Below are 24,449 nucleotides of genomic sequence, written 5' to 3' on the forward strand. Positions count from 1 at the left end.
TTGACACAATAATTGACATTTTATTGTTGTGGTGACACAAACATATACTGTATTTTACTTAATATTATGTCGCTTGAAAACCATGCCATTTGAACATGAAGCTGATTTGAATTGTGTGCATTTTCTTGTAGCTTTGAATCAACTAAATAGTTTTTAAGAAGTAGGCAAATACATTGACTCAACATTTCAATTTCCAGTGTACTTGTGTACACCCATTGGTTTACATTATTTTACACAAATGGGTACTATTGTAACCAAAGCAATACATTTTCATTTGTACTCAGTATATTTAATTGTGTGCTGTAATATCCAATGAACTGTGAATTATTGTAATTTTTAATAAAGAATATTTGAATATAAAATGCTACTGCTTGGTATCTCTCTTTTTTTTTTTTTTTTATTTTAATAAAATCACTGTGTTAGATGAGAAGCTACAAAATCCAGTTTGTCCTTTAGGTGTCAGCAGAAGAACATGTTTACTCAGCTCAGGCCTGAGACCACCACTTGCTGCTGGGTCCTGAGCGCTGAGAAAAATTGAGGAATCGCGTTTTTAATTCAGTTGATATAGTTGTCATGTTCTTGTGCTCAGCATGTGCTTGTGAGGACTACAGTCACAATTTCCTCTCATGTTAAAGCTGAGGTATTCTTGATGTCTGGGGTTGGGTAAAAACAGGGAAAATGTTGAAACCTTAATTACAGCTCTAGCTATTTCAGGGGTCTATATGCACTACCCTGAGGCATGCTGTAAAACCACATAACTACAGAGCAGCTGGGACTTAATTGTAAGTCATTATTTTGTACTTTGTTTTACGTTGGATCCCAGGACTTTCTCCTCCTACAGTGGGACAAAGTTGTTTCAAGTCCTCCAGAAACCGGTACAAGAAATGCCCCCCCCACCACCTGGGTTCACCTGGAGGGTATTTAAAGTAGAATTGTACAATTTTCTATACAGTAAGAAAAATGGCAAACAAACTACTTACTTGAAGTTTGAAGGTTATGATATGTCAAATATCCTGGATGATCTGTCCTCCCAAAACTCACCTTTGATATGCCTTCGGTCTCCCGCAGTAACAGTGTCAAACTGTGATTTATTTTTACATCACTGTGTGAGTAAGAGGCGGAAATCTTGGAAGTAAATGAGTGGGCATACTGAAATGTCGTGTTGTACAGACAAAATAGACAACATGGGTTTACAAAGTAAACTATAGTCTCTTGATTTAGAAAGCACTGTTTTTTTTTTTTTTATCTAAACTTTAATCGTCATCGTATTTACCATATTTAACATTTATAAAATGTGTTCTAACAGAGGATATACTGTAATCACAAGATCACACTTCTGTACAAAACGTAAGCGAAGCGTCCATTTTCATTTTTGTCAAATATGGGATGAAATTTTTTTATGAATTCCTGACAGCAGCCTGTGGCTCCCTGCACTTACATATTCCTCCTTGCAGATGGCCTTTCAGCCAAAGAGTAGTCAGCTGTGAAAAAAAGGACAAAATAGATACTGAAAATTAACATGGATGGCTGGTTGGATTCAATTGATTTTTTATGGGTAATGTCATAAGCATACACAGACTGAATGTCATTGAGCTATAAAAAGGTAGACTTAAAGAGCTGTGCAAAAAGGGAGATTAGAGTCGGGGCTGGAGGAATCTGGGGAATGTGAAGTACATGTTATCAAGAGGGGAAGTCGTCACTTCTGCTACAGCACAGACCTGCTGCCCACCACTCCGTCCCGTGTCAACTCATCTGTGTTTTAAAGGCTTTCAGATGCAGAATTTCTATTTGGAATTTATGTTTGTATTTTACTGTGTGGCTAAACATACCATCTTGCAGATAAAAAAAAAAAAAAAACCCTTCTCTACAACGACTAGCTATGCCATTCAAACAAAACTCTGCAGTGATAAATCAGCCCTGTATTCATCTCAGCACACCAGCCCCTGTGACTTCTCTGAGGATAGCTACAATTATTGATGACAGAGGAGAAGATTGTTATGCAGCGCCTGTACAGGATGCCATCAGAGACTGTGATTGGGAACCTTTTGAAAATGTCAAAGTGACACATGATTATGAATATTAAACACCGATGTATTGCGCATGATTACTTGACAGGAGGAGGGGATTTGACAGATGGGAGCCTGTGAATTCTCACTGTGAACAAAAGTGATGTGTAGCGATATTGTGGCAACAGAAGTCACCAATAAAATTAACAGAGAAATAATTGTGTCTTCATTTGTAAACATGTTAACCTGTGATGTGAAGCACTTCCCAGACAAATTTTAAGAGTGGATTGTCTTGCACCTTTAGTGCAGTAACCTTCGAATCATGGCACTAAAATAACACTTATTTTTCCACTTTGCACCGAAATGGAGCTGTCTGTTTTCACACATACAAGAACAAATTACAGCAAAATAGCAAATTAGCTGCCTGCACACTAAGAACATCTCAACCAAGATAAGAGCATCGGATCTTCTGATTTAGCATGAGGTGCCATGTGACAATTAGCTATGCTTTTACCTTAACATGCGCCATTATACAAATAAATGTGACAATAGGAGAGATTATAATGTACAAATAATATTTTACAGGTCAGTGTTAATCCAACATCATTCTGAAGACTTCTTTCTCATGATCCTTAGTCAAGATTACCTGAGTGAAGCATATACTTGGAACCCTTGGAACAATAAGAAATAAAGGTAAAGGTGTCAAAAGCAAATGAAACGATGAATAAAGTCAAACTGACTCTTGCTACTTAAATATTGCCTCGTGAGTGTGAGAACATAAGAAGTGGCTGATTTTCCAGAATTTTCCGCTGCACAAACCTAACGAAACATGACATGTAGCCTGTTTGAAAGATTGTTTTTGTTTGTTTACTCGCTTGTTTTGGGCCAGAGTTCCTGGAGCTGATTTCCAGCATTGTTCAGGAGGTGACGCTGAAAGTTAACTAAGTGTTAAGTGTTGATGACTACAAGTGCTCAAATAGATGCGTGCTGGTACAACAAACTCAACAACACTAACTGGTATTTTACATGGCACTTGTATGATCGAGGTGGTTTGCCAGACCTCCAACTGGACTGTCCTGGTCCTAGTATCAACACCTACAGAAACTATTTAATCAGGGTCACAGAAACATTTGCATAAATCTGCTTCAATAAATAATAGTTTATAAATGGGAGAACCTTCAACTAATTCTTGACAGGTGTGGTTTTGTAAAAGGTTTTCCATGCAGGGGAAAAAGGGCTGCTACAGAGCAAGATGACTTTGCACCATGATGACTAATGTTGTTATGAATTAATGAATGTAAGGTTTTCAGCTTACTCCCTCTTGTGCTCTTAAAAATTATGGTGTCCTTGCCTTGCCTGCTTAGGTTTAAGTAAATCAATAAAAAATATTTCAGCCTCAGGAACTATGTTTACATTACACTCCTCTGCGCAGCTGTGGAACTGGATTTATTAGAGAAAACTCTTAGAATGGCAATAAAACTCTCCCAGCTGTCTTTCTAAGCATTCTGGCTCCAAAAAAACCTTTCTTTCATGGATCAGCTCAACCGAGCCAAGTCAGTCTAATGTGCTCAGTTGTGTGTGCAAAATATTAAAGTGCACATGCAAACAATCACGCACGAGCACGCACACGCACACGCACACACGCTCGCTTGCACGCGCGCACGCACACCCGCACCCGCACCCACACCCACACACACACACGTACATTCACACTGATGCCAGGGCCACAATGTAAGTAGCAGCTATACTCTTACAGTGTTTCTGACTCGGCCTAAACTGTAATTCTGTCTCTATGCTTAAGCCAGCTCAAAGTTATTATCCTAACCAAAGCAAACAGTGCGTGATGAGCAGAAATGGATCACATAAGGAATAATCATTTACATTAACCACATCAACCAAAAACATCATTCAGTCCTCATTCATTTGCAACAAATATGCGTGTGGTCCTGGAAAATGTTTAAGAACTGAGCAGTTTGGTAAAAAGCAGGCTATATAAAAAGGAAATGATACATAATAGTCATGACCCACACAGTCCATTTGTTACCTGGACAAAGTGTATTTATGCGTAGTGGCCTAACATATCTGCTGCTTGTAAGTGTGCAGCAATTGCTACAGTTGTGATTGCTAATGTCATATAAAAATCTTTTCTAAAATGTATAAATAGCCAAAATTAATATTACCTAAGCTATATATTAACCAAATATAAACAACAACAATTACAACAGAACTTTTAGAACTTTCAGAAGTTGGACTTTATGTACAGGTACAGTGCTACTCTCTAACACCTCAACCACAACCAGACAAAGTGTATTCATGTGGAAACTTGCTCCTAGTTCCTTCAGCCAAGGTCATACATTTCAGCCTGGATATTTCCCCCTCGTACTTCGGATGCATGTAACACGAATAAGATTGCTTAGACAAGTACTCTCATCTGGTATATAATATAGAACATATAGATAATAGTATCTCTTTAAATAATTACATAATTTATAATGTGTAAAGGTTTGATATGGTACAGGGTGTTTTTCATGAATAGTATGAGAATGGCTAAAAGGAGGGGTATAGACAGGAAAAAAATAAGATATGTTAACTGAATAAATAAATTGTATCTTCCTTTTTTTTTTTTTTTAGTATAAACTGAATCAAGGTGACATGCAGTCCTCCACTGGTCCCCTTGAAGTGATCATGTACCGAAAGTTGGTCCTGAAATCACAAATTGCCTGAATTCTTATATGAAGCAGGGCAATGCTGAGAGGGGTCCCATCCAGAGAGAGAGAGAGAGAGAGAGACAGAGAGAGAAAAGTAAAAGCTGTGTCCAATTTGTGCCTACATACTTCACGTACGTACAAGTGGTTTGTTAGCAGCACAAGTTTGGTGTCTGACTTTGGCTGTAGCTTTTCACTGGTGACAGCAAAGGAACGACAGAAACGCCAAGGGTCTGCGATTGAGCTCAACACAGACAGCTCACATCTTTTGTTGTCATCAGGACAGGAAACATTGGTGGGCTCTAGCAAGCAAAGTCCTCAAACACTGCGCGGTGTCCCGACAGGTGGTGGTGGGGGTGAGGGTGATGGTGGTTGGGGAGGATTGTGTTGGCGTACGCCCCCTCTGGTTGACTTCGTGTCATGTCATTAGGCTCCTGTTGGAAGAAGACAATAATGACTGATTGACTGATGACTGATTTCACTCAAGATTAATAAAAAGTAGTTTTTTTTTACTGAAAATATAAATTAAAAAAGTAACATTTTAACAATTTGGAGATACACATGTACGTCTTTCTGAGAAGATTAACTTAAAGTTGACTTTACGTCTCTCCAAGTACACTTCTATCTTCAGGATTTGGGTTGTCTACTTTAGTATAAAGCCTGAACACAATAGTAAGTCTGTTGAGTGCACGTCCTCTGAACTTATCTGTTCATGAAATTATGTGTTTGTGTTTTTTAAATCAATGAAATAGGTGAATTCTTCCAAATGCCTCTTCAACTCAGCTTCAACGCTTTTCAGTGAATTGCTCAAAGATAATTTTTCATTTCATATTAAAATTTTTCTAAATTCCAAGATTTCCTATTCTGAGCTAATTCAGTATCTAATAAAATAAAGAATGAATTTTGATGTAGGCCAGGTGCTCGAGCATCCAGCCCTCATCAGAGCTATTATCTTTTTCACTCATTTCAAATGTTTTATTTTGTAGTATGCCACTGAGATGCAGCAATGGTTTAATGTGTGGGGAAAATTGGCACCTTCAAAATAAAGCTGTACAGTCCAACTCTGAGCTCCGGATGAGATTAATGAGCAACATTATACTTTTCATTATTTTAGGAATTGAAAAATATGAATCAGTTTTCCCCTGAATTATTCTTTTGCCGTCCTCTAAAGCTGCAGGTGGCATTAAAATAGTCCTATTTGTTATTGCTCCACTACGTGCTGTACCTTTGCTTTCATTTCCTCCAGACCCACTGTGGCAACGGTGCTGGTCTGCTGCTTGTTCTTCTCCTCTTTCTGCGGCCTCAGCAGACGCTGTAGCCGGTGCTTGATCACCTGCTTTCACCCAGAGCACAACAGTGGGGAGGGAGACAAGAAACAGAGCAGAGCGAAGAGTTAATTCACAATGATGTCTGCATTAAAGTTCCTCTGTGTGACTTTGCTTTATTCATACATGTTTGGCAGTCAGCAGGTGGCTGGATAGAAAGCTTAAAGGATGTACAGCTGAGGCAGGGGTTCCTTTCATGATTTTATGATCAGTGTTAATAGCACGTCCTCAGCAAAGCGGATATTAGTTTCTCCTGCCTGGAAATGAACCTCTTCACGTGCCTAATATGTGATAACACACACACACACGACTAGATTTTCTCGTGATTATGTCTGGGAAGAACATTCGATACACACTGAGATGCTCAGTGTTCAACAGAAAAAAGAGAACAAATGATTGAGCACTAATGTGTTTTGTAAACAGTGACTGTTTGTTACAAAATAGAGCAGCACAATGAGTGTTAATTATTACTAATTGCACCAAATCTAGCGTGGGACTGATTGCGTAGTATGATTGGCCGATGTGTGAGGTGCTCCCACAGACACTGTACCTCATAGATATAATCCAGTATTTCTAAGATTGTCAGGATGCTGGCTCCGATGAATAAGCCCATCTGCCCACCAATGTCACCTGAGAAAGAAAAAAGACTTGGATGGACACAGTGCTGTTGCTGCTTCCTGCTGATGGCAATTAACAACACCTTTCGCTCTGATATTCAGAAACCAGTAAAAAAAAAAAAAAGGGATCATACCTAATAAACCTGCAACATCATAGGCTTTCTTTTGCTCAATTGTTTCATAGTTCAGAGCTTCAAAGAAAATATCCAAGACCAGGAAGTTGTCTCTGGAAAAACAAGTGAGAAAGATGATGAGAGGCATACAAAACAAAGTGGACTAAACTTGTGATGTTTTAATGACACCAACAACAAATATAACATATTTAGACAAAAAAAAAAAATAAAAGAAAAGAAAAAGTCAAAAGAAAACACTGTACCAACTCATCTTTATGCTTACTATAAATTATCATGATGTGACTGTCAGGCCTACAGGCTTTACACAGATCTAACCAGCGACTGGGAGATAATGAGGTGTTTCAGGTTTTAACTGAGATGAGCAGAAGGAGCACTGACAGTATGCGTTACCATGTCTCTGATCTTCTTGGGTTTAGAAAGTCTGCAAATTAAAGCATTGTGAGGCATTGCCAGCCCCTTGGTTAAGGCATGTTTACACTATACTACATGGTTATTGATTAGCCACTGAAAGGAATCAGTAAATAAGCACAGTGGTAATGCGCTGAATACATTAGCAAAATGTTGTAGAGCAGGATTAAAAGTTAAAGGCCTGCTGTTTGTAGAAGTGGCCATGTTCATTAACCCCGACAGTATTCTGTACTCATATAATGATGCTCAACAATACAGAGTTAAGATGGTGTACTGGCTGTTTGTACAGAGCTTTCAGTTGCATTACATGCTCCTTATTACTCAATGGTACATATTTATTGGTACTGAATAAAACGGCATATTCTGAATAACCCCCGGAAAGAGAAGACATTTTGTTTTGTTTATTGTGTCAAACTACTGTAAACCAAGAATACACTTTAAACCCTAACATTTCAATGCCCTTCTCATAACCTTAGGGTCGTTTGTCCTTAAGGGGGCACTGCAGGGAAAGCCAAGCTCCCAAACTACACTCCAGTTTTCTGCCATGAAGATCAGGTTATGGGATAAAATTGCCATTTTGGTTTATTGTAGTCCACAAAATAAATAGATTTCAGTGTGTACATTTTAAAACAATCTACATATTAGACCTTGACTTTTGTGTGTGACCCGGGGCAGTAGCACTAGAAGGGTCCTGCGACTTTCAGATTTCTCCAGTGGAGAAATTTTGTTTCTCCATTTTATGACGTACTGCAGTTATTTTTGAAGGCACTCAAACATGTTTTTAGGGGCAAATTCTGGCCCAAGATTGACACTAAAAATCTTGCAGTCACAAGGTCACCACCATCACTTGAAAATGAATGGAGTCAACACTACTGCAAGGTTTTGTTTTTTTTTTACAGCTGTTATCTTAGACTCTGTATGGGCATACAGGCAGGTAGCCATCAATTGTCTATCCCTTCCAAAATATAAATATATAAATATGAAGCACTGAACAACACCAACATGTACATTTATAATTGATGGAGAGATTCCCACAGGTTGTTTATAACCGGTGACTGATCGGCAGACAGAAACTCATGCAAATTAGGAGAGTTGAACTTTGGTTCCTCTCTATAGTCATAATTTCCAAAATCCCCAAAATGCCTCACATGCAGGCCATATACAGAGAATCATATCTACCTGAGTGGTCCACCAAAGTAGACCTGGAGAATGTGAAATGCTGCGTTGGCAACTTCCTCTTAAGAAGACACACATCATCTTTGAAGGTTTTAAGGGCACTAGCTGTGTATTGTATAGTGTCGATAGAGGGGTTTTAAAAGGGGCTGTCATTGCAAAATGTGCCACTGCAGGAGACCATTAGGGACTCCTTTTTCTTTTTTATTTTTTGCAGGGCCCTAAAAAATTTGCCCAGTATGCCCCTCCTGATGGTGGACCTGTGATTTCTTTTGCCGATCATTGATCAGACCTTTATGACTTGATGTGGCTAATATTTACATTTTTAAGGCCGACTGAAAACATTATACAAGATAGCTGACAATACGCTTTCCAGGCTAGACAAGATATAAATTTATGCAGTGAAATATAATTGATTTTTGTTTACATTTACGGATGTCGTTTTGTGATCACAGATTGGAGGTCATAGTTTATGGTCCTTTTTATGGAGCACCACATCACTGCTCATTGTTGAAGGTTCCCTGCCGTACCTGATGTAGTCCTCTGACTTGTCATATTTCCTGGAGAGATAGCGAGCTGAGCCCTTGCTGGGGATTTTGACCATGGAGAGCTCTTTACCGTAGCGTGTGAGATTACAGGGCGTCTCGCATGGACAGGTATCCCCACTGTTTTTCTGGAGCTGTGCTGCAACACAATGGAAATGGCAGTTTAACAGATATTGACTGGGTCAGTCTAGCACTGATTTTGTACCAGTCACTCTAATGGAGCAGCATTTGATATGTTGTGAAAGATTTAAAGGCAAACCCGATGCAAATCTTAAAAAAAAAACAAACAAAGCATGTAACTTTAAAGGTAGCTCTCAATATAGAGAGGAATTCTGTGTTTATGAATGGTTGGCGGGTATCTATAAAGATGATGAATACACCACCAGACCATTTCAAGTACAGCTAGACAAACACTCTATGTGTTTGAAAAGTTTAATTAAACAGCAAGCAACCATAACAACAATATTCAATTACTATGTCACATTACCTATTAACTTTCAAAAAAATGACAATTTTAAAAACAAATGCTGTATCTCTTTTCATGAGTAGTCATAGTCTAACTAAAAATAAGTAAAAATGGTGTGCAGAATCACTAAGTTATGTGACTGCAATGCCAAGAATTCTTTGCCCCAGTTCTGATAATTCTCATGTTGATGATAGTTTATTATAGCATTGAAATTACAAAGCCATAAAGTCATATCATGGACAAAATGTGTAAGAAACTGCCAGGTAGTGTCAGTTTTTATGGTCTTCCTTCCCATAATTACAAAGAGACCCCATGATTTTAACTGACCAATTTAAGTCTGAATATATTAAGATATGTCTTTGACAGTGTTTACAGTGATCCAGTCACAACATTTGCTTGGAGAATAAATGATGGGGTACAGTCAGTGTTTCGGCAAATGGTACCTGGGATTCCACCCAATTAACAAAGCAGGCGTGAACTGCTTACACAATAAAAAGTACTAATTCTAACTCTCAAGCAACAGTATGCACACAAAAAGAGTAAATAGCCTTTTCCAGTTTCTGCTTTTGAATTATAAATGCATTCAGTCTGAACAAAAAGAGGGAGCAAAGGAAGCAGTAATTATGATTTGATGACTTATGTATTATATAATGCTAACAATTAGGTTATTTGTATGCAGGAGCACAAATATCTTTTGTCTGACGTAAGAACAAAACACATTTACAACATAAATATATATAACTTATATTTTGAAGTTGTTACCTTTCATGGAGGGTGAATTTATACATACCATTGGATTCCATAATATGATTTGCATGAATATGACCCTCCCCTGAGACCCGGAAACGGAAAAAGTGGTAGAAGATGGATGGATGGACAAATATGACCCATTCTTGTAAGATATATCTAAGATTTTATTCTGCCATATTTTAATTGGGGTTTAAATTCAGCAAAGAGTGACATAATTACATTTCTGGCTTATTTGGCAGTGAGATGATAATTTTATTACGCCGTCTATTATGCACAGAAAAAAAAATCCACCTTTGTTCAGCCATGATATCTGGTGCAGGAGAGTGAGGTTGGTGTCACAGCTGGAGGTGGCTAGGGGGTGGGGGGCGGGGAGATATACTGAACTGAAGTGTCAGTTAAATATTAACGGTTCAACAATGGCGGCAATGCAGCTATCAAGCTCTAAAGTGCCTAAATCACAATGAGGAAAAGTCATTTCAGAAATATCAGTCCACCTCCAGTTATTTGTATTCCAAAATAAATAAATGCATAAATAAATAAATAATAAAAAATCCTTATCATATTTACTGATTGTGTTTCCATTTCCCTTTGACGGAATCTATTGTAATGAGAAAGAAATGAAGGGAGATTGTTTCTTACCGAGTGCTTTGTCAACACAGTAGATTTTACTGGGAGGGCAGATATCTGCTGTTCCTGGAGAAGAGAACAGAAAATGAGTGTGATCAGTCAGAAACAAAATGTTCAGTGACCCGTGTCTGCTGCAATGAGGAACCGCGGTTGTGAACAACACCCCGCCGCTTATCATTCATCTCCAAATGAAGGCAGGCACATAGAGGATGACTTCCATCCACTGGGCCTGGGCCATCTTGGACGTCTGTCCTTGATTGCACTGAGAAATGGAGCATGGTGGCTCTGCCCGTGAGGCATATTTAGAAAGTCTTTAAAAACGAATCAATGCGTCCACCTCCTTGCAAGACAAACATATTGCCCAGACCATTAATGACAGGTATTCATCAGCAGCGAATTAATTGGCAGCTGTGTGAAATGTTCATGAGGTTAATGTTTTGTGGAAGGCTCCATCCCAGTCACTAAGAAATGCTCATTAATATGCAGTGGAATAATGGCTGATGACCAGAGGAATGAAGCTTTCAGCTGGTTCTGAACATATACAAACTTTTCTGTCTTTCTGCAAGACTATGTGGGAATAAGTTTCTCCAAAAGTAGAAATGCACTGATTTCACATCAAACAGGCCATCATTAAACATTATTTATTAAACAATAATAAGAGAAAAAGGCATTAAAATGCCTTTCATAATTTATTTTTAAATATTTTTAAAGTGGAAGAAAAAGCCGCATTGAGTGTCTGTGTATGCTGTCCACATATCAAGAGTAAGAAGCATTTTTTTGGGTGGTCATCCAAATATAGAAATAGACTAGAACACTAAAATATTGATACTAAACCAAAGAATCCAGGAAAACACAGTTTTGCTTCTTCACCTCACAGTGCAGCAATTATGTGTAAAAACATAAAAAGCCATACAAATGGCCACATGGGGGTGCAGCCCATCTCCACTATTCACCACTTCTTTCTTGGAAAAAGTTCCAAAGAGTTTTGTAGAAATTAGATTTTTTTTTTTTTTTTCCGCTAAGTGTTCTTTTCATCGCCATATCCAGCTAACAAATAGTCACGCCCCCACAAATATGAAACATAATCTACTTGGGAGTGGTAATAGCAACAATGTCATGAAAACACAATTAAACATATCTAAAAAAGACCGCAAAGAAGTGTGAGATTATGTGAATGGATGCTAAGGAAGATTTGCTGGCATGTCAGACTGACTGTAAACAACTGTGAAATCACTGGATAGTGCAAGAAATGGATAAAGAAATGGACTAAAAACATTTGTACAGTTTTTTCAATAACAAACTTAAATCAAAGCAACATAAATCTGCCACTGCTGGTGTGCTGGGGAAAAAAACCCCAAAAACATATACTACAAATTGTGTAAGGCGCAGGCCTCTTGCTTTTCGATGATACAGCATGGGCTGTCACATCACGGCTTTAAAAAGATTTTGAATTCACAAGTTGGCTTCACACTCCTTTGGCAAGCTTCCAAACCGGCGGCTTTCTTCAACCTTCTGAGGGGAATTCAGTGTGCTTAAAATGCAACAGTAAATTTGACAAACTATTCATCAATTACTGAGTACTGCTACTCATGATGTCACTGAGGCGCAGCCGATGTAACACATCATCACAAGGCTGCCCTCTAAACAGCCATGTGAGCAGCGCTCACATAAAGTTTCTGCCTCTTTTGGCATTTTTCTTACTTGAATCATACATTTTAAGAAGTGTTGCAACAGAGGACATTTTTAAAAGAGGTGCAATCTCTCTATAGATCTGAGCGATCAGCTGATGATTACTTTTTACACGTTTGGATCTGATATCCTGGTGTGGTGGTTGGGCAGCTCTGCACACATTGCCATGCTCTGATTTTGAAGTTAAGGCAAGTTTTCCCAAAATCTTGAACTCACTTTGTTAGTGTAACACACTGACTGTGTGTGTTCTATTAAGCACTAATTATGCTGAGCTAAATGTCAGGTGCACTGTGTAAATATGGATATGACAATGTTTCATGCGAACATTACAAGTTTCTGCAACTGTTGCAAACGTTCCCATTTGTTCGACACGTCAGTCAAACAGCTTGCATTTGCTGAGTCAACACTTCTTTCCTGCACTCTATCCGTGATGACGCACATGGTGAGTCAGTTTAGAGGCCTTTGCCTTTAATGCACTCTCCTATGCAGCGTGTCTGCAGGATGAACAGAGAATCTGCGTGACTGGTGTAATTATAGTCGTCAGAGAAAGAAAGTTTTTCAAACTGATTTTTTAATTTGTCTCATCGCTTTGAAGTCCTGTGTTAATTTTCATTATTGACATCATACTTCTGATACAACTCTGATTTATTCATTTGTGTTCTCTATGTACAAGTTAACTGCATTGTAGTACATCTAGTCATTTTCTGAGGCTATTTCGATCTGGAATTCAGTGAGATGTTGATTCACTCACCCATTCATGTGATTTGATTTTATTACATTTTTATCAAATATAATCACCGGTTTCTCACACTTAATCGAGCCTCTCTCTTCTTTCATTTCTGATTAATGAGAAATCCACAGATTCAGATTGGTTTTATATCACATCCACCACTAGAAGCTAAACATTAAGACTAGATGGGGCCAATAATATTACAATAATTAATGAGGGCCTCAACAGAGCCATTTCCAAACAAGATGATTGGAGCAAGAGGATCCAAAACACATTGGTGCTTTGTGGTTGGATGTGTCAGCAGCCAGAGAGCTGGTGACAGCACCACCAAAGAGCATCCCACTCCACATATCAAGCATCAAGGTCAAGCATGTGACTGCCAAAATTATATTTGGACTGGAATTTTTCAAGTGGGACAAAAATAATGGCTTGTTTTGCTCAGTGGGTCATTTAATATCATGCAAATACTGGGCTGGCTGGTGGTACTTTCAATTATGCCAGAGCAAACAATGAAAAAAAAAAAAATGGAAGCTGCTTGTAAAAACTAACTCTGATGGATTATTTTTTTTAAATCTTCTAATGCAAATGTGTACATTTTATGACACTGAATTTGCATGGATCTGTGTTGATTTATTTAAATACATTTAGTGAACAACCCGATGTTCTACTAACTTGGCATTCATTTCAAAGTGTGAATAACTGCTTTGCTTAATAACTGCACAAATCAGTTATTTTCAGTGCTCTGTGCAAATAAAAGGCAGGGGGTGATCTTACCAGGCATATGCACCATTCTGCAGTTGCAAACTCGCAGGACCTCGTTCGTCTCGCAGAGCAAGCGGCAGGCGCTGATGCTGTATGTATCGTACCCTGGGAACTTCTCCTTGCTGGTGGAGCGGCAGTTCCCCCAGGGCTGGGGCAGGTAAGTCAGCTAAGCACACAGAGATTTATTAGACCTCGGTTTTAACCACAGAGAGTGGGTGGTTTCAGGGAGAAAACTAATCTGGTGCTGGGGGGAGGGGAAGTGGGAATGGTGCACTGTGATGAAGAAGACCTACCCTCTGCTCCTGACATGAAACAAAGGTCTGGAAGCCCGGAGAGACACCAAAGCCCAGCTGGTGGATGTAGGGAGGCTCGTCTTGACTGTGGATCTGAACTCGGATGCCGGCCTCCAGGGAAGTCTCGTCTTCAGGATGAAACAGAGCAGGAACACAGAACGTTGCAAAGGCAGAGTACAAGGGAATATCAGATTGCTACCTCATCTGACAGGTTGGACTGATGCAAACTCCAAAGCACATTTCAGTCACGTTTGAAGAATAAGCCAGGAGGGATTAATAGTATGTGACAAGCAAGCACAAATTCCAAGTGATATGATTTGTTTGGAAATTTTCTTTTACAAATCAAATTTATCTTGTGGCAGGATTGCATTCAAAAACTGCATTATTTGTTGTACATGAGCTATATTTTCAATTTAAAACCCCGCAGAGATATCTCATGATGTACCATAGGAAGGGATTACAATGGACAAATAGTTTTGAGGCTTACTTGTCTCTCTCCAGATTGGCAGATACTCATCCTGCTGTATATCCAGCATGATCTCCAGCCCATTTCCCATTCCACCCTGTTTGGTTTTCCTCGATGTGGTCTTGTTGCCATTAAAAGTATAGCATTTCCCATATCTGGTGTAAACCTGTGAGGGTACAGATTCATATCATGAACATCACCATAAACATGACAATATCCACATGCTGGATTCGACAAGCTTGTACCAGCGGTGCAGTGAATTGAAGGCAGAGATATGGAGCATAAAATAAATAAATGGGATGAATCTCTGCAAGTTGCAGAATATTACCCACAAACCCCTGCATGCAGTCTGCTGGCTCAGTCCCTCGTGGACTTTGATAAGCTGGTCTTGAGTGAATTCCCAGCGCCAGCGCACAAACCCTGCACAATGATTTTCAATAGCACAACCATCCCACTCAAATATCAAATGGCATAAGAGATTCTTTAATCTTGCTTCATAAGAAAACAAAAGAAAATAAGTGAGAAGCTGCTTTAAATGAAGTGCCACATCAAGGCCGATCAGAGGAGCAGTCTTTGTGGCGGACACATCATCATTTTGTTTATGCCGCCCGTCTAAACTGCTGCACTGCAGAAAAAACAATCTTACAACTTGTTTATCTCTTATCTCCTGAACCTCCTGAATTTATAAAGGCACAATATGTCAGCCTCATGCTAACGGTAGCCCCATCACTATCATCCAAAACACTAACATGTCAACTTGCCTTAGTGTTCTATTTTCCAGAATAATGGAGAGAAACAGCAAATTCTGAGTCACTTATGTTCGAAACAGGGTAAGTTTTGATGTAATCAATAGTACGTTCTGATGCTCATTTCAATCGATTTAATGAGTGTTGGCTGAGTCCCTCCACTGGTGCTCACAATGATGGTCCAGCCATTTAGGCTATGCTTAGCAACTCTGTTTTGCTTTTTATTGAGTTTAACAAAGTATACACAACCTGGAAACCTCACGTTTCAAGGCTGACGTTTCTGTATGCTAAACAGCTTGAGAATTAAGATTTATTTTTTTTTTTTTTAAAACCTACTAAATCCATTTTGTCTATATATCAAATAAAAAGAGACTGTGATAAAGGCATTAAAGCTGGGGTCACCAGACAAGCTGCTGGAGAAACGACAATGGAGCTGAATAGAGAACAGATGGCAGACATGTCATTAAATAGACACCAGCGTTCTCTAAAACATCCTCGTCTGTGTTCTGACTTTGATATCAGCTTGATCCTCTTAATGAGCACTGTGATGTCTAAATAAGGGACATTGATGAAACAACACAAGCTCTCATTTACTGACCACAGGGTGTATTCACAACTGAAATGGTTGAACAGCAAATCAAAGCTATGGTTGTGGGGCTCAGTCAAGTAATTCCCTGTAACAGTGGGCAATTTTGCCATGTCCACAACAGTGATTAGAGCAAGAAAGCCCTGTTTACAGAAGCTGCTGTTTAGACAGACAGCTGTATTTTATGAATTTTTGGTCCACTGAGGCCTTTGATCTGGCAGTGTGTGTGTGCATGCATGCACGTGTGTATGTGTTTGTAAGTGCATGCTTTCTGCACACCTTACAAACAGTACTCTTCTTAGCCGAGGATTCAGAGAAATGGCTGACACAATTAAAGATCTGAGATCAGGCTCTTATGTGGTACAAAGGGGTCTTCTTGTTGAGAATTTACTCTCTCAATTGCAATTGCCAATTAGATTTTTATTTTTTTTTATTTTTTTTGGGAGGGGGGGTTGCTGCATATTTCTAGCCAGTGTAATTAGGAAAAAGGAGGTGGCGGGTTGGTGGCAGAGTAGAGGGGAGTAAAAGTATTCGAGTGTGACTTTTGACTGACATGTGCTATTAGGCTGAAATGGTTTAATCTCTATTTGGCTTGTGCGAAGCAACTGAGAAGGTAAGCTGCACTTATCATTGATCCTCCCCTCCCCGTTCATTGACACGCTTAAGCCTCGGCAGCAAGACTTTATCTGATGGAGCAGGCAACAGAGGCAAAAAAGGATTTCACTTTAGAAACGCTCCAAACACCCCGAGCAAGTGAATGGGTTCCACTCTAAAACTTTGGTCTCTGGAGGACGTCAGTGTGTTCACAATGTCCTCGGAGAGCACGGGGAAGTTTTCCCATCATCTTGTCCACGAAATAGTTACTGGCAGAGTTTCCGATGGTCTATTTCTCAGCTTGTGAAACACAGCTCAGTCTTCACTTTCTGAATCTGCAAGTGATTGATGGAGCTTTTTTCTATTGTTACATCTTGTGCCGATAAGCAAACGTAGCAGGGCTGACTTGGGCAATTCCCAAGTGGGGACGTTGCACTGCTGCTGACGAGCTGAAACGGAGCAGCTGCATTGTGGTTACAAACTAAATGAAAGCAAGTACTGTACTCCCTGGTGTAAATCAAATTGTATACTAGAGTTAATTATTGTGACGCTTACTGTAACATTATTCTTCACTCGATATGATTGTATGTGACAAGACTGACTTATTGTAATGGAAAACAGATCAAAGCATGGACTCCAGTTCTGCATCATGTTGTCAATTGACCCTTTAATTTATGATGCTTCATTTTTTTTCAATATTATAACATGTTATTAAATAGAATATTCTGCTATTATATGTGGTGATGTGTTTCCTAGATGTTATTGTCTTGCCCCAGGCCCCCAAAACCTCAGGGGCTCAGAATGCCCTGGATTCATAATGCAGCAATTATCTAAATACTAAATCACTAAATACTAATTTCTTTGAAAAAGGTGCAAACACAATACAGATTGAAAGCAAGAAGGGCCATTTTTATATCAAGCTGTTTCTATCTACAAACAATCCCATCAATATTTGGATGTGGGAGTCACTTGTGCACAGGACCTTTAAACCAGTGGAGCTAAACGCAATTCAGCCATCAATAATTTTATTTCTTACACCTGCTCTTTGTCTGTAATACCTCAAAGTCTTTTTTTTTTTTAAAGGCCTGCCGTTTTGCTTTTACAGCCCACAGCCATACTATTTTGGCTCAGTATCAACACTCTCATTCCTATTTATTCCTAAATGCACCAGGCAGCTCTTTTCAGTGACAAAAATCCTCCACAAAGCTACCTGACAGTGTGACTAGCTAGTGACAAGAATCCAGAAAATCTATCCATGCCAGTTTGTGGAAAGTCCCGTTTGTTTTTTTTTTTGTTTTTGTTTGTTTTTTACCTCCTGTGCATCCTTTGTCTTTCACAGGCACCCATGTCAAAATGCAGTTCTTACACCTTTATTGATTCAGCTGAAAGAGGGACAATATTTCAGAATAAGAGTAGAGGTTTGTTTCTGGGCCTCTGGGTAAAATATAATGGAGCTGCCATGTCTGCTGTGTGCAGTGGACACGATGGGCACTTAACAGTATATACATATAATGCAAGACCAATGCAGCTGCTGCTTCTGTCTACTCTGTATAACATTTGCTGGATGACTCGCTGTCTCATATTGAAGTGTTTCTGTTAAAAGGGCTTTTCCTTTTTAATTTCAAGAGCCCACTACTATAGTGTGTGTTATGGTCACGCTGTAGGGTGCCTCCATATATTTCTGCATCATTTCAATTCATTATGTGTTTTTTCCTCTAATGTGCATTGTATTGTTCTAAATGCATCAAGAAACAAACACCTTCCCATGTAATTCATAAACCCCAGTGGGGGTAAACTCCAAAACATACTCTATGACTGTAATCTGACAGTCTCATGGCACTTTTCCCTTTAAATGATCACGTCAATGCTTTTTCAAAGGACATCCATTTTCAGCCACTCTGCGTGTCATCGGGTTGCTTTCTGACTATGAGGAAGAAGGATTTGAATTCATTTACAGAGGGCGGTAGAATATGCCCGAGAACTGATTGGCAGTTGAAAACCATTAAGGCTGGCTTACACAGGTTTAAGGTTGAGACAGAGTCATCTTTGATTTAATGGCTTCATTACAACCTCCCAGATCACAATGACATAAACTGAAGATTTACATATTGCTGAATGTTTTCCAAGGGCCGATTACATACCACAGCGCTGCTTGTCAGAACATGAGAATCATCATCGCCAAATCTCTCTCACCCACTTATTCAGACTATTATAAATTTCTTAAAACAAGACAGAGAATCTCAGGATCCATACTTACAATCACTTATTTGGCTGTAATCATTTCTCAGAATCCATGCTCTTCTTATTTCTAGTGTAATGATTAATCTGTGCCCTTTAAAAAAAAAAAAAAAAAAACTAATGTGAGATTAAATAATTAGTTTTGACACACACACACACACACACAAACATAAAGTAGAAAATTGGCCTCAGTGTTATTTCATCATGAGGATGAGTGAGCAGTAGGATAGAAAGCAGGCGCTGCTCTCCTGCCATAGAGACACATTCGCACAGCGGCTAAAGGTGTCCCACGTCACATTTTTCTTTCCTCACATAGATGTGCTGATATTTTCAAATTATCCAAACCCTCATTTTGTTTATGCCAACCTGTACTTTTTTTTTTTTTTTTGTAAAGGTGACATATTGCATATGACATATGTTTCTATTTGGATGCTGAACAACCAAACAAATAAATAAATCAGCACCGCCATGGTATTTCATAAATCTTACATGATGCGTCAAAGACAGTGTCATCATTTTTGCCCCAAAAACTGCACAGGCCAAGACAGAGACATAACAATGAAAAGAAAGCCACACAGCAGCCTTGAAAAATACTCAAGGAGACACCTCAGTACAGTCAAAACAGTTGCTGCCAACAGGCATTAGAAAGTAGATGCCAAAAGGATGTGATGTCTTAATATTGGGGTTCTTACCGAACAGGGAAGTACAAAGAAACACGTTAGGAATGACTCTGAAAAAAGAAAAGCTATAATTTCCATTTTAGTGCCAGCACAAAATCCGGTAACACATTTTACTGCTCTATTAAGAAAGAATGTGTTATAGTGCTGTAGTATTTCTTTTAGACATGAGGCACTTCTCTCTATTTTCTTTATCTGAACCCACACAAAAATTTCTCTCTGGGACAAAAACTTCAGGAATCTTCACAAGTCATGGCCAAGGCTGAAAACAAGGCTGCAGATTTTCTCAGCGTTGTTTAGCCCAAGATTAGGAAAGAAAAATGACAGTGATGTGTTAACATGGTGAATACTACCCCCCTCAAAAAAAAAAAAAAATAAATAAAACCTGACACAAAGTGATAAGAACTTTTTGTTAAATATTTCATCTTCTCGTGCATCATGGTTAAGATGCATAATTCATAAATGATCTTCAATCAAATGTCAGGCATTGCACTTGGTCAGTCAGCACACTTTGAAATCAGTGCATACACACAGCGGTTAGTACAAATACAAATCTGGCTATCATAACCTCCCTTAGCCCTCTTTCAGATATCATGAGGGAATAACAGTCCGACTAAACGGCGGTGAAGCTCAGACAGGCAAGCTGGAATGTGAGGCACACAAGTTTTGCATCATTAACCACCATCCCAGTGTTATTCCCTGAACCAGAGATGAGGCTCTGGATTCCCGTTCAACACATTTCAGCTCAAGACAGCTCCAGTTATTGTGTATCAAGTCAAGCTGTCATTACACAACTGAATGCCAAGATCTCAATGAAGGTTTAATCCAGTCATTCGCATGGGGCAAATATTGTGGAATCAGTGGGGTGGTATGGCTTGTCTTGCTCTGCTGCTGGGCGAGGAAAAAAAAACATGTTTCAGAAAGAAATTGTGACAAACAATGTAAATTAATACCAGATACAACTAACTTCGGCATTCCCTGCAGACTTTGCGATTAATAAGGACAAAAGAAAATATTACCTCTTCTTGTCACCTCGTTGCTCTCATTTGTTAAGTGTGAGCAACATTTAAAATACAAGGTGATGAACTGATTTGACCATTAGCACTGTGCATTAAAGCGATGAGCTTAGATGTAAACCTGCAGGGCCCTCTTCAGTCATTAGTGTAGGAGTTCTGACTCATCTCCTCTCTCCCCTTGCTGCCCTCTTTCTGGTTTCCTGCAGCAGAGCATCAAAAGTAAGTGGAGCACCAAAGTCAGAACAGTGCACTCAGCAAACCTCTCTCTCTCTTCAAATGTTAGTATTCCCTTTTTTTTTTTTTTCCCCTGTCCCTTTTTCCTCCCCGCATATCCAAGCATGCTCAGCTAATGGAGAAACAAGAGATGCTCTTGAAAAAAGAGGATGAAAATGGACAGACTCTCCAGTACAATGCAGCAGCGCACAAATAGAATAGTCCACAACACTCGGCACTGTCAGAGATATCTGCGGCCGATGTGCCCTAATAGCACAGCCCTGGGCCCATAAAGGTGCTGTTTCATATGTGATTAGAAACTACCGTCATAAGGAGGGTAATTCATTTGGATCTCCGCTATGAGACGGCTCCCTAATCAGTCTTTATGTGTAATTAAGATTAATCATTACAGCAGCTGAAGCATCAGCCAAACTAAATGATAGTCAGCAATTCTTGACCTTAAAAATTGAACAGAATGTGGATGATTTTACGATTATCTATTTCTCTTTGCTAAAACGAGTCAGCTGGGTTGGTGATTTCCATGTCATAGAAGCTTCAGAGATAATAGATAATAGATAATAGACGTACCATGTTCAAGAGCTCCTGTCAAACTCTGGGCCATTTCAACCATTTGGGGGCCTCCTTTGAAAATCCTTAGAGCGCCGCTGGTGAAATCCTGGTTATTTTTGGGCCTGAATGTCCATTTCGGAATTATTTCAGACTCTTTATTTCACAACAGAGCTTGAGGTTATGGCCCAGAGGAGCGGAGCATAGTACAGTCGTGCTGAATGCGAGGTATAAAGCTGCTCTCAAAATAGCCAAGCAGCATGTTGCACCGTATACATGAGCCAAGTGCGCTTTACTTTTCCACCTCGCCAAGGTTTGCCCACAGGTCTGATCAGCCATTCTGTATGGTGACTGATATAGCTGAGGAGAAATCTGCCCTGGGCACTGCACCAGCAGACAATCCTGCCTAAGGCATTTGTCTAACTGTCAACTTTGTTTTTCTGCAGCCATTTAGATATTCAGGATTCATTAAGGTACCTCTGTCATTAACACGGGATTTCTTTTCCTAAGCTCTCAATCTCGCATTGCTCTCTGCTTCCCTCAGACTCTGGCACCCACTCCAAAACACAAACACTCCCACCCAACTGCCACTGACGAAACGTCGTCACAGTTCCCTGGCCAACCTTTGCTTTGGTATTCATCATAACCGAAGCACCTGCTTTGTTGTTTTTCTTTTGCGGGGAACTCTGGGGAAATGATATCTGTTGGATTGAAGCCACATGTTAGGGCTGATGAAACTTCCAGAGAGGAAAAGCAGGATCTACCATCTCATGACATGAAACGTCAGTATAAAATATGGTGTCCCTTCGGGGATATGAGAATGATGCAGATGCAAATAAATATCAACTGCAAGCGTTTGTCATGTTGTGACAAGTTTTTCATAACTGAGTATATGCATCTGCATTTACAAACGTTTGCAATTGCAAGTACTTTAAAATTCTGCCTCCTACACAAGATCATTTAAATAAATGGTTCTTTATTTTTCCTCTTGGGACTTCTAATGACATGCAACACTTGCTTTATTCACAAGATGGTGCAATAAGTGCACTTACTTAGCAACTTAGTGACTAATTTACCCAAAACCTCCCCTTTTGGTGAATGCACCAGTGAAACAATATTTGCCTCTAAACTGTGTAACATTTATGAGCAAAGGGATTTGTGTTTTTCATGCTACATAAATCATCCAAGTAAACAAGTCTGATTAGTGTTTTTGCTCATGCGAAAGAGCTTGCTGTGAGTCAAAAGCAGATCTCACAGTCCATTAGCCTAAGCTGGCTCTAAAGCCAGAGCCTAAGAAAGTCTGGCAGACACAGAGGTTTAAGCTGTGCACCTAAACACACCCAGCTTACTCCGGCCTCTAATCACGATCCCCTTAAAGGGCCGCATTAAAAAAAGGGAGACAGTGCAGCAATGCAACAAAGGCTTTGCAGATCAAACAATTGAAAACCCAGAACCACTGTCCTTGACTGTGACTCTCAAAGTCACCATAAGAAATATTTTTATGGGACAAAATGACCATATTCTTGCAAAGCGTTTCTGCAGGGGACTGATAGAGTCGATGATTAATTTCAACGAATTAATGACATTTGAGGTGGTGACATTTCTGGCATTATAAACTCACTTTCTCTTGCTTATTGTATTCTAGAACAAATACTCCACAAACCCATTCAACCATCCACAGACACACACACACACACACACACACACACTTGCACACATCCTTGTCTTACAAATGAGCGACCGGCATCACATTTCATTTATGAAGACTAAACGCCCTTGCAAACAAAGTGCTAATATTACTCTGCACAATAATCGCTCCACTATTAATCACTTCTTCGCTAGAGATTTCTTGCCTACTTACTTGTCTCCCCCTCTCTTTCTCTCTGCCCCAGCTTCATCTATTACGATTGCAACACCTACTGTTCGCCAATGGAGGTCGATAAAGATTATAGATGATTTGATGCCTCTTTAATACCAGGTTGTTAAGAGTGAGAGCAGAGGACCACAGTAATCCCCGGCTGCACATCAAAGACAGGCCAGATATTTGGCCTGCTATTAGCCGAGTGGCTGGATGCCACCTGCCCAGATGTTTGGCATGTGGGCTCCAGTTCTGCCAAATGGGGACCAGGGGACCACAGAAAGCCTTCAAGGAAGCATTTGAAGCTCCCAAACTCCAAGGACAAGCCTGCAGTCGGTTTGTCAGATTTTTCACATTTTCTGGAATAATTGGTCAATCCTTTTATATTTGCTATAAATGTAATCTGTTCTCATAAAACATTTTTCAAAAGCTCAATTTCACACCTTGCTAACATGGTTCTTACATCTGTTCCAGGCACCTTCGGAAATTGATGACATAGCTACCTCACTGTTTAAAGTTTAATTTTCTATGAACATAACAGGCGTTTTCAAGATGCAGCTCAGTGTGGATTAGAAAGAGTTGATGTTTGACTCTGTATATCCCACAGTTGCGACAATCCCAGGCCTGTTGCCTGGGCTCTGACTGTCAGTTAAAGAACTTGTTTGTGATAGGGCCTGAAAATATTGGAAGGCTTCCTGTGGTTACAGCCTTGACTGTCAATGTGCATTTGATCTCCTTGGAGTTTACGAACACTGAAGTTGTTTGCTGTTATTTACAGCCAAAGCCGCAGAGTGAGTCTTTGCCGTTGTCCGTTCCGCTATGCGAAGGTGGAGCTTGAGATTGGCTGTCGTCATTAATGGTGGCCCATTAATAATTTGATGGCACCCAAAGCAGTCAGGTGACCACATTTTCCCATGAATGTCATGTGACCTCAATGACTATTATCTAAATCAGCAGTTTCCCATTCACATATTTCACTGAAGAAAATTATTACTTCTCTTTTATGTTTGTGGGCCAGTTTGCCTGTTAAATTAAAACTCAACTCATCTAAACTCAAATATCTCTGCAGCTATGGATTGTCAGGAAATTCGAAAAAAGATCAGACCAGATGTTTGGTGATGCTCCAGTACCTTGGTCAAAATTATTCCAGCCATGCAGAAAATTTGTTCTCACCATCTCATCAATCCTTTGTGGTATTTGTGGTGTAAAACAATTTACACAAAATGGTAAAAGTAGCAATCACTGACAATGATTCACG

The 24,449-nt window shown here is 39.5% G+C and overlaps 1 protein-coding gene across 1 annotated transcript in view; it reads right to left on the reverse strand.

The window, feature by feature from the left end:
- Positions 1-5,013: 5,013 nt before the first annotated feature.
- The window catches only part of asic4a (acid-sensing (proton-gated) ion channel family member 4a), a 72,266-nt gene continuing 52,830 nt past the window's right edge, over positions 5,014-24,449 (reverse strand). Inside the window, exons 2-10 of the mRNA XM_029530641.1 lie at positions 14,718-14,862; positions 14,231-14,358; positions 13,950-14,103; positions 10,769-10,822; positions 8,899-9,052; positions 6,788-6,879; positions 6,587-6,666; positions 5,937-6,044; positions 5,014-5,145 (exon numbers count right to left, since the gene is read on the reverse strand). Coding sequence (XP_029386501.1) covers positions 5,014-5,145; positions 5,937-6,044; positions 6,587-6,666; positions 6,788-6,879; positions 8,899-9,052; positions 10,769-10,822; positions 13,950-14,103; positions 14,231-14,358; positions 14,718-14,862 — 1,047 coding nt within the window. The remainder of the gene's footprint in view (positions 5,146-5,936; positions 6,045-6,586; positions 6,667-6,787; positions 6,880-8,898; positions 9,053-10,768; positions 10,823-13,949; positions 14,104-14,230; positions 14,359-14,717; positions 14,863-24,449) is intronic.

This window comes from Echeneis naucrates, chromosome 21 (genome assembly GCF_900963305.1).
Source record: "Echeneis naucrates chromosome 21, fEcheNa1.1, whole genome shotgun sequence".
NCBI classification, from domain to species: Eukaryota; Metazoa; Chordata; class Actinopteri; order Carangiformes; family Echeneidae; genus Echeneis; species Echeneis naucrates.